General features: G+C 67.3%; 1 protein-coding gene across 1 annotated transcript; it reads left to right on the forward strand.

Moving 5' to 3' along the window:
• Positions 1–2,211: 2,211 nt before the first annotated feature.
• On the forward strand, positions 2,212–3,523 carry CHLNCDRAFT_141024 (hypothetical protein; the record flags this gene model as incomplete). The annotated part of the gene is made up of 3 exons (XM_005843436.1): positions 2,212–2,427; positions 2,671–2,823; positions 3,113–3,523. 3 exons carry the CDS (start codon positions 2,212–2,214, stop codon positions 3,521–3,523), a joined length of 780 nt encoding a protein of 259 aa, XP_005843498.1.
• Between the last annotated feature and the right edge of the window lie 6,743 nt (positions 3,524–10,266).

Here is a 10,266-nt window from a genome sequence, read left to right on the forward strand (position 1 = left end):
GCATGTGTTTGGCCATGTTGCAGACGTATCAGTGCCAGCGCACACGCACCCCCTGCATGTGTCTGGCTAGCCTAACCAGCCAGCCGTTCAGAAGCATAGCGACGACCTCGAGCTCGCCCAGTCGCTCTCAGTCCATTCCCTTGCCTCAAGACTCTCTCTGCCTGATATCTTCCTCCTCCAAGACCTGTCTGACCTAACAACCTAACCTGCCGGCATGAGCAACGCGTGATACGCTACTAGTGATTGTTTTCCATAATGCCCCAGGCTGCCCCTTATGCTGTTGAAATGTCAAGATTGGCGATGATCCTAGGAATGGAGCGTATGGATGGCAGCAGGAAACCATGCAGCGTGTCTGAAGGCATCCGTCAGAACGAGCTAGTCAGGAGTGGAGAAGCGCGGGTTCCAGCGAAGCGAAGCGCAGGCTGCACTGCCTGCCCTCAGGGCTGCTGGTGGTCCAGCGGTGGAGAGGGCGGTGTGGCTGGCTGGGAAGCGGCTTGCCGCTCCATCCTGAACACACGGTCTAGGCCAGACCATACCTCGCCTGCAGCAGAGCGTTTGCACAAGGGGTGAGGGAGCCTGCGCGGCAGCACTGGGTGGGTGGCAGCGCAGGCTGACGCATGGGACCCACGTCCACTGGCAGACGGCGGCGGCAAAACGCCGGCGCACTCACCGAGCAGCGCCGACCCCAGTGCAGCCACCGCATCGACGGTGCCGTTGGAGAGCCAAATGCTCCAGGACAGCCCCGCGCCTGCCACAATCACGCCCGCCGCCAGCCACTCATTGCCGTCAAACGGCGTGAGCGTCAGCACCAGGGTGATGCCCCAGAACCCACCGGCTGCTGCTGCAGCCAGGAACTCTGCCGCCCACCAGGATGCCATGCCTGCACTGGCATCAACACAGCGTGTCATGGTTGGCCTGCAGCCAGCATCCAGATGCAGGTACGTGCAGACCAAGCATGCATGCCACTTCCCTGCCACTTGCCTGCCAGCAGAAACTCGGCAACATAAACGAGCAGCACCCAGGCTTTGAGGCCGCAGTATGCAGCGCAGCCAGCGTGCCTGGCCGCTTGCAGCAGCACGAACAGCGCCGAGGCAAAGCAACGGCGCAGCATCCCTGGCCGCACGATGCCAGGCATGTAGGTTAGCAGGAGCACAACAAACGTGAGCTCTGCTGCCCCCGCGCCGCTGCCGCCACACACCAGCAGCCATAGGGGGGCTGGACCCAGCTCGCCGGCGCCGGCTGCAGCTGGGGCTGCGGCCCCATCAAGGCTGCACGCGTCGGTGAGGTGCAGCCCGAACTCCAGGCCCAGAACCATCCCGAAGAAGGCTGCTAGGAGGTGCAGCTGTGGCTGCCTGAGCAGCCGCACGGCCAGCGGCTGCGGCGGCTGCTCATGAGCAGGGTGCTCCCCCTCGGCGGCAAACTCGCCACCAACAATGCCCATCTCCATTCCATTTGAGTTGTGAGCCATGTCCACCTGCAGCGGATGGCATAGGCAGTCTGGAGTCTGAAGGGCTGGAGCAGATCAGGTTACATGCGGCGTTGGCGGCGGGAAAACGCCCCGCAGCCGGTGCCCAGCGCCCACGTGGTGCACCCCCAGCAGCCCCCGCCATGCCACGCCTGGGACCTGAGCCGCCTCCCTCGAATGACACATAGCTGCAACCGCTTTCCAAGGCAGCCAGCGAGGGGAGCCGGGGCGAGCCTTCCTGCCCAGCAACCTCGCAGGCTACAGCAGCCTCTTCATAGCACTCACGCAGCCCTCCTGGCCCTCCAGCCCGAGCTTACCAGTTGGGTCAGCCTCGGGGTGGCAGTCCTGGACGTGATGGGCGATCGTGGGGGCTGCAGAGAGCGGCTGTGCTTCTGTGAGGGCAGAGGGCCTCTGATAGAGGCAATGGATGGATGTGCCAGTGCCAGTTGGGGCTGTGTCAGACTGGCCCGGCAGCGCTCGCAGCATGCACTGTTACTGTGACGCTCAGTCTGACTGTACACAGCTCATTGTTCCACATGGACAGTTTCTGCCATTGCTGGTGTCCACACAAAACAGGTGGGCAAGCAGGGGCAGGTCCCGTCCTGGGGGAGGCGGGCAGGCGGCGGCGGGCTGCGCCTGCCAGCACAGCACGCCCATGCAGGGGCTATTAGGCCCTTATTCGCGCCCTCTTGCACAAATCCCCCCAGCGGAGCTAGCCCAGCCTTCCCCCAGCCCTCGCCTGCCCGATGCAGTGGCTGGCAAACGTGTGCAGCGGCCTGGCCGGCCTGTTTGCAGCCCAGCCACGAGCACCCGCACCCGGCACAAATGAGCACCTGGAATTGCGGGTGCAAGTGCGTCGAGAGTTCCTAGCGGAGCGAGCGAAACCGCCAGAACAGCGAGACGTGGAGCGCGCGCTCCAGCTGCGCATCCAGGAGCTGCGGCTCGGCATTGAGGACTGCGAGGTGCTAAGCGGATGGTTTGAGTGGCTGCCGTCTTGCCGCCGCCACCACCGCCACCGCTACCGCGCTTCCCAAAACTGAGGTGCCCATCTTCCCTCTTCTTTGCAGATTCGAGCAAGCACCCTGGAGGACCATTGTTTGCGCTGGCAGGTCACCGCAACCTGCTGTTTGGGCGGCAGCCGTGCAAACCGGCGCATCGCTGCCTCGTGCGCGGCCCGAGCTAAATTCTACCGCACACGGCTGCAGCAGGCGCGAGAGGAGCTGAGCGCGGCCCTGGAGCGGCGCCCAGCCAGGGTTGTGGCGCTGTCACGCCTGGAGCTCCCTGAGAGGGTGGTGCAGGAGATGCGGCGTGTGCCGGCCATGGACCTGTGTGCGGCCTGCCACAGAAAACTGGAAGCGGTGAGTGCCCTGGGGTGCTTGTTCATACGACGCGTACACGTGTGCACAGCACGTGTTTGTGTGTGGCGAGCCTGCTAGCACATGGGGCGGCTGCTGTGCTGGCAGCACTGGCGACAGACAGGTGCTGCTGTGTGGCAAACGCATGCGTGCATTGCCTGCGTTTGCAGCGTGTCCAGCCTGCTCTCTCCATCCAGCTGGCTTCTCACCCTCATGCCTTTGTGTGGGTGCACCATCCTGATGTGGCTGTAACAAGTACGGTACTTGTGCCACGCCCGCCTTCTTCCTGCAGGCTGAAGCCAGGGAGGAGCTACTGATAAAGTGGGGGCAAGACCTCGCCGACGATTACCGCAGGGTAGGCCTGCTGCGTGAGCAGCAGGCAGGCACAACAGCAGCCCCGGTGGTACCACAACAACAGCAGGAGCCACCCGTTGTAGGAGCAGTGGCGCCGGCGCCCAAACAGCAGCAGCAGCAGCAGGAGCAGCAGCAGGGGGCGCCGGCCTCAGACACGCCCACAGGCGTGCTGGACATGCAGCAGCGCCTCCAGCTGCGCGGGTCGTCGTCGGAGGAGCACGAGGTGGAGGAGGCGGCTGGCGGCGAGCAGGCGGCGGCGGGCGGCGAGCAAGTGGCTGCGCTGCAGGCAGCACAGGCGCCGCTGCTGCACTCGCGGCGCCGGCGCCAGGACGCTGCTGGTGCGTTTTGAGGGGCTGCCAGGTGCCGTGCCATGGCCCACACCGCTTGTGTAAACCCTGCAACTTGTGCTGGCGAGGCGTGTTGCGAGGGAGGGAGGAGGGCGCTGGCGCAGCGGCCGGGATATGGTAACGCTGCCTGGTAGCACAGGGGTGTGTCACGGGATGCATTGGCATGCTGATGAGATCGCGGGTCTGTCACATGCTGTTGGAATGTCAATATTGGCGATGATCCCAGGGCATGGAGGATGGGGAGAACAGCAGGAAACCATGCAGCATGTCTGAAGACATCCGTCAAAACGAGCTGGTCAGGAGTGGAGAAGCGGTTGCGGGTTCCAGCGAAGCTCAGTGCAGGCTGCACTGCCTGCCCTCAGGGCTGCTGGTGGTCCAGCGGTGGAGAGGGCGGTGTGGCTGGCTGGGAAGCGGCTTGCCGCTCCATCCTGAACACACGGTCTAGGCCAGACCATACCTCGCCTGCAGCAGAGCGTTTGCACAAGGGGTGAGGGAGCCTGCGTGGCAGCACCGGGTGGGTGGCAGCGCAGGCTGACGCATGGGACCCACGTCCACTGGCAGACGGCGGCGGCGAAACGTCGGCGCCCTCACCGAGCAGCGCCGACCCCGGTGCAGCCACCGCATCGACGGTGCCGTTGGAGAGCCAAATGCTCCAGGACAGCCCCGCGCCTGCCACAATCACGCCCGCCGCCAGCCACTCATTGCCGTCAAACGGCGTGAGCGTCAGCACCAGGGTGATGCCCCAGAACCCACCGGCTGCTGCTGCAGCCAGGAACTCTGCCGCCCACCAGGATGCCATGCCTGCACTGGCATCAACACAGCGTGTCATGGTTGGCCTGCAGCCAGCATCCAGATGCAGGTACGTGCAGACCAAGCATGCATGCCACTTCCCTGCCACTTGCCTGCCAGCAGAAACTCGGCAACATAAACGAGCAGCACCCAGACTTTGAGGCCGCAGTATGCAGCGCAGCCAGCGTGCCTGGCCGCTTGCAGCAGCACGAACAGCGCCGAGGCAAAGCAACGGCGCAGCATCCCCGGCCGCACGGTGCCAGGCATGTAGGTTAGCAGGAGCACAACAAACGTGAGCTCTGCTGCCCCCGCGCCGCTGCCGCCACACACCAGCAGCCATAGGGGGGCTGGACCCAGCTCGCCGGCGCCGGCTGCAGCTGGGGCTGCGGCCCCATCAAGGCTGCACGCGTCGGTGAGGTGCAGCCCGAACTCCAGGCCCAGAACCATCCCGAAGAAGGCTGCTAGGAGGTGCAGCTGTGGCTGCCTGAGCAGCCGCACGGCCAGCGGCTGCGGCAGCTGCTCTCCCAATGGAGGATCATCACCACCAAGAATAGACACGGCTATTGAAGCCGGCTGAGACTGCTCACCGTCAGCAACGCCCATCTGCATTTCGTTAAAGTGCGCCATGCCGGTCTGCAGGGGATGGCATAGTCATGGCCCTTTTGGGGGGTGGAGAAGGCACAGCGTGCTTAACGACGTTGGCGGCGGGAAAACGCCCCGGCGGTGGCGCCCACCGCCTACCCACAGCAGCCCCCGCCATGCCACGCCTGGGCACTGAGCCGCCTCCCTCGAATTAAACGCAGCTGCAACCGCTTTCCAAGGCAGCCAGCGAGGGGAGCCGGGGCGAGCCTTCCTGCCCAGCAACCTCGCAGGCTGCAGCAGCCTCTTCATAGCACTCTTGCAGCCCTCCTGGCCCTCCAGCCAGAGCTTACCAGTCGGGTCAGCCTCGGGGTGGCAGTCCTGGACGTGATGGGCGATCGTGGGGGCTGCAGAGAGCGGCTGTGCTTCTGTGAGGGCAGAGGGCCACTGATAGGGGCAATGGATGGCTGTGCCAGTGCCAGTGGCCAGTGGGGGCTGGGTGATGTTGACCCGGCAGCGCTCGCAGCATGCACTGCCACCTTGGCATTCAATCTGACTGTACACAGCTCATTGATCCACATGGACAGTTTCTGCCATTGCTGGTGTCCACACAAAACAGGTGGGCAAGCAGGGGCAGGTCCCGTCCTGGGGGAGGCGGGCAGGCGGCGGCGGGCTGCGCCTGCCAGCACAGCACGCCCATGCAGGGGCTATTAGGCCCTTATTCGCGCCCTCTTGCACAAATCCCCCCAGCGGAGCTAGCCCAGCCTTCGCCCAGCCCTCGCCTGCGCGATGCAGTGGCTGGCAAACGTGTACAGCGGCCTGGCCGGCCTGTTTGCAGCCCAGCCGCGTGCAGCCGCGCCTGGTACAGTTGAGCACCATGAATTGCGAGCGAGCGTGCGTCGAGAGTTCCTCGAGGAGCGGGCGAAGCCGCCAGAGCAGCGGGACCCAGAGCGCGTGGTCCAGCTGCGCATTCAGGAGCTGCGGCTCGGCATTGAGGAGTGCGAGGTGCGAAAAGGATGGTTTGGGCGGCTGCCGTCGCCGCCCCGCTACCGAAGAGCCCGCCCGCAGGAGTGTCACAAGCAGCGCATGATCGCCCTGTGTCCATCTTCCCTCTTCTTTGCAGACTCGAGCAAGCACCCTGGAGGCCAATTGTCCTCTCTGGCAGGTCACTGCAACCTGCTGTTTGGGTGGCAGCCTCGCAAACGAGCGCATGGCTGCCTCCTACGCGGCGCGAGCAAAATATTACCGCACGCGGCAGCGGCAGGCGCAAGAGGAGCTGAGCGCGTTCCTGGAGCGGCGCCCAGCCAGGCTTGTGGCGCTGTCACGCCTGGAGCTCCCTGAGGGGGTGGTGCAGGAGATGCGGCGTGTGCCGGCCATGGACCTGTGTGCGGCCTGCCACAGAAATCTGGAAGCGGTGAGTCGGCTGGTGCTTGATTCCTCAACAACATGTTTGTTTATGGCGGGCCTGCACGCATGTGGGGCGGCTGCTGTGCAGGACAGGACTGGAGATACCAGGCGCTGCTCTGTGGGCATGCGTGCACGGCTTGCCTTTGCAGCGTGTCGAGCCTGCTCTCTCCATCCCGCTGGCTTCCCACCCGCATGCCTTTGTGTGGGTGCACAATCCTGAGTGGATGTACCTGCGCCTTACCCGCCTGCTGCCTGCAGGCTGAGGCCAGGGAGGACATACTGAGAAGGCACGGCCAAGAGATCGCCGAAGAGTACCGCAGGGTAGGCCTGTTGCGTGCACGCGAGCAGCGGCAGCCGGAGGAATCGGCACCAAAGCGTCGGCGGGAGCCACCCGTTGCTGGAGCAGTGGTGGCAGCTTCCAAGCAGCAGCAGGAGCAGCAGCAGGGGGCGCCGGCCTCAGACGCGCCCACAGGCGTGCTGGCCCTGCAGCAGCGCCTCCAGCTGCGGGGTTCGTCGTCTGAGGAGCACGAGGTGGAGGAGGCGGCGGGCGGCGAGCAGGCGGCGGCGCTGCAGGCAGCACAGGCGCCGCTGCTGCACTCGCGGCGCCGGCGCCAGGACGCTGCTGCTGCGTTTTGAGGGGCTGCCAGGTGCCGTGCCATGGCCCACACCGCTTGTGTAAACCTGCAACTTGTGCTGGCGAGGCGTGTTGCGGGGGAGGGAGGAGGGCGCTGGCGCAGCGGCAGAGGTAGCGACACACGCTCCGGCATGCTGCTGTAATTCTTATGGCGCGTGCGTTACAGGAGATTGGCGAGCGCTGCGACCGCGGCCAGAATGCAGCGATCTGGGTGCATGTTCACATCAACAAGCTATCTGACACAAACGCATGGGCGGCATGGGAGGCAGCCTAAGCACGCTGGCAGCAACTCCCCAGAGACACGACAGCACAGGCGGAGAGGAAGCAACCGAGCAGGGCAGGAGGCGCGTCGTTTCATCAGGGGCGATTGCAAGGGCGGGTGGCAGGTGCTGGCCAGGTGCCGGCTGGGCGCCGGCCCACAAGCCATGCGGTACCGCACACCACGACGCGGCATGGTACCGCCTCACTCCACGCCCACGTCCCGCTTGATGCGCTGCAGGGCATCCAGCAGCTGGCGAGGGGCGCCGCCCTCCGCGCCCGCGGGCGCCGCCACCCCCGTCTCGGCGCACAGCCGGCCCACGGCCTCAGAGATGCCTGCAGGCGGCGGCGGCGGGCGGGCGGGCACGCGTCGGTGCGCGCGCGGGCGGCGGGGTGGCGGGGAGGCGCGAGCAGCAGCCGCTGCCGCACGCGTTTGCAGGGCTCCGTGGGGAGAAGGCAGGAACACCCAAGCAAGGGGAAGGCGGTGTAGGGTGTGGCACATACAGAGGCCGATGGCCGCCCCACCCGCATCCCACAGCCTGAGGCAAGCAGGAGCGTGCAGCCCCCACCAGCCCGCCCCGCCCCCGCCCTGCCGCCGCCACACACACAAACCTGCCAGGCTCTGCAGCTGCTCCGGCGGCGCCTGGGCATCAAACACGCTGTGCCAGAGGCTGCACACCTCGCCCCGCAGCAGCGCCAGCAGCTGGCGCCGCTGCTGCTCCTCCGCGGCGGCGGCGGCGGCGGCGGCCGCGGCGGCGCCCTCCCCGGCGCCGTCGCGCGGCGGCCGCCACCCCGCGTACCGCGCCTGCACGTCCGCCGCCGTGACGCGGCGCAGCCGCGCCTCCCACCGCTGCCGCCGTCGCCGCACCACCGTCGCCTCGGCCCAGCGCAGCGCCAGCAGCAGCGCCGCGGTGGCGGCGGCCGCCGCCGGCAGCGGCAGGTGCGGCGCGGCGGCGGCGGCGGCGGCCAGCTGCTGGGCGGCGGCGCCCGCGGCCGGGTGCAGGCGCGCCGCCGCCGCCACCGCGCCGGGCGCAAGCGCCAGCCCGCCGCCGTCTGCTGAGAACAGCAGCCAGAGGGCCAGCGGTACGGTGACGGGGGCTGTGAGGTACAGCAGCCACGCGGCGGCGTACAGGAGCCAGCCGGCAGCTGCCAGCAGGGCGGGCGGCGCCAGCGCGGCGGGCAGCTGCGGTACCAGCACGCGGTACACCACGGTACACACCGCGGTGGGGGGGCCGCCCTCTTGCATGCCGCACAGCCGCATGCTGCGCTGGCTGGCAGACAGCTGCGGCAGGGCGGCAGGGCGGGGTGGGGGGAGGGATGTTGAGCGGCAGGCAGGCAGGCAGGCAGGCAGGCGGAAAGCCGCCAGCGAGAGGGCAAAGCAGCGGCGGCAGGAAAAGCAACGCCTCAGAGCATCCACAGGACGGTTGTCAGTAATAAACTGTTTCGGCGGAATCAAAGGATCCTGACCTTGTAATATTCGTTCTGCAGCGCAGGGAGGGGCAGGCGGAGAGGGCAAGGGCAGTCGGCACCGCAGCCGGGAGCGGCCCCTTCTTGCGCAGGCCCAGACACCGGCCCAGCCCTTTGCCCCAGACAGCCCAGGGCTCCGCATTGGGTGCCGCCGCCGGCAGCAGCCTGCAGCCAGCAGGCAGCCGCAGGCAGCCCTGCTCGCTCACCAGTGCTTTGTGCAGCCCCAGCTGCCCCATCTCGTCCCAGGACACCTCGCCGCTCTGCCCCGCGCCGCTGGGCACTGCAGGCGGGCGGCAAGGAGGAGGGTGGCCCGCTGCGGGATGTGTGTGCGTGGTGGGGAGGCGGGACGGGTGGCAGCAAGGTGAAACGGCGGGGCGCGCGGCGCCAGCGGCAGCGCTGGGTGGGCAGCCAGGTGCTGCCGGCGCACCTCGGTTGAACCCCTTTCCGGGCACCGCGCTGGTGGCAATCTGCGTGCCCAAGGCGTCCTCCATGGCCGGACGCCTGGCGGGCCGAGGCACAGCGAACGAGGCACAGCGAACGAGGTCCCGAGAGAGGCGGGTGGCGGCGGCACCGGTAGTCAGCAGCCGCGCCCCAGGCGGTGCGCGGGCGAACGCGGCGTGGACGCCTGCCCGCCCTGGTGCTGCAACGCCTGGCGGGGAGGCCGGATCAGAGGAGTGAGTTGAACGTGTGCGCACCCAGCGCACAAATCAGCGCAAGTTCCTGCACTCCACAAGCGTCTGAAAACACCAGGAGACGAAGCAGGGATGCAGGGGGAGGGCCGAGGCCAAGCGCCCCGAGTTCCTTCCTCCCTGGGTTTTCTTCCCCGGCTGGCACCCTGATGCATCCATGTTTGCCCGATCCGGCGGTATCGTTGGGCGCCGCATGTCCTTCAAACATCATCTGGAATCTCGGCGCGCTTGCACAGCAATGCTTGAGGGTCGTGGAGTCTTGGGCAGCCCACACCGCCCCGCTGCCGCCTCTATGCGCCCACCCACTGTCGGCATGCATGCCGGTATGCACCGGCAGCTGCAGCAGGGCCAGAGGTGGGCAGCGCCCTGGCCCCGCCCCGCCGCCGCCGCCAACCCCGCCGGCCGGCAGCAGCTGGGGTCCGCGCGGCGGCACGGCTGCGCCGTGCGTGCGCAGCGGGGCCAGCAGGAGCAGCCAGGGGAGCAGCAGCAGGATCAGGATCAGGAGCAGCAGGGGCAGGTGCCGGATGGCCAGCTTCAGTTTGAGAAGGGCAACTGCTACGGGTGTGGCGTGCGCCTGCAAACCGGGGACCCTCAGGCAAGCAAGCCCTCCCCCCCTGCAGCCCCGCCCTGCCCCGCCCTGCCATCTGCCACCCAGCCTGCCGGAGGCTGCTGCTGGTGCCGTGCAGCCGCTGTCTCCCGCCGCCCTGCCTGCCCCACCGCTTTCTGACACGGGCACGTTACCGTACTGCCATCTGTACTGCAGGTGGCGGGGTACGTGGAGCGCGAGCGGTACGACGTGAAGCTGCGGCACCGCCAGCTGGGCCAGCTGCTCTGCCTCAGGCAAGCTTACAACAGGCACCGAAAGGGCCCCCCTTTGAGACCGCCGCCTCCCTCACAGTGCCAACGGGAGGCTCAAGGCCGG

Source organism: Chlorella variabilis (genome assembly GCF_000147415.1).
Source record: "Chlorella variabilis unplaced genomic scaffold CHLNCscaffold_30, whole genome shotgun sequence".
Lineage (NCBI taxonomy): Eukaryota > Viridiplantae > Chlorophyta > Trebouxiophyceae > Chlorellales > Chlorellaceae > Chlorella > Chlorella variabilis.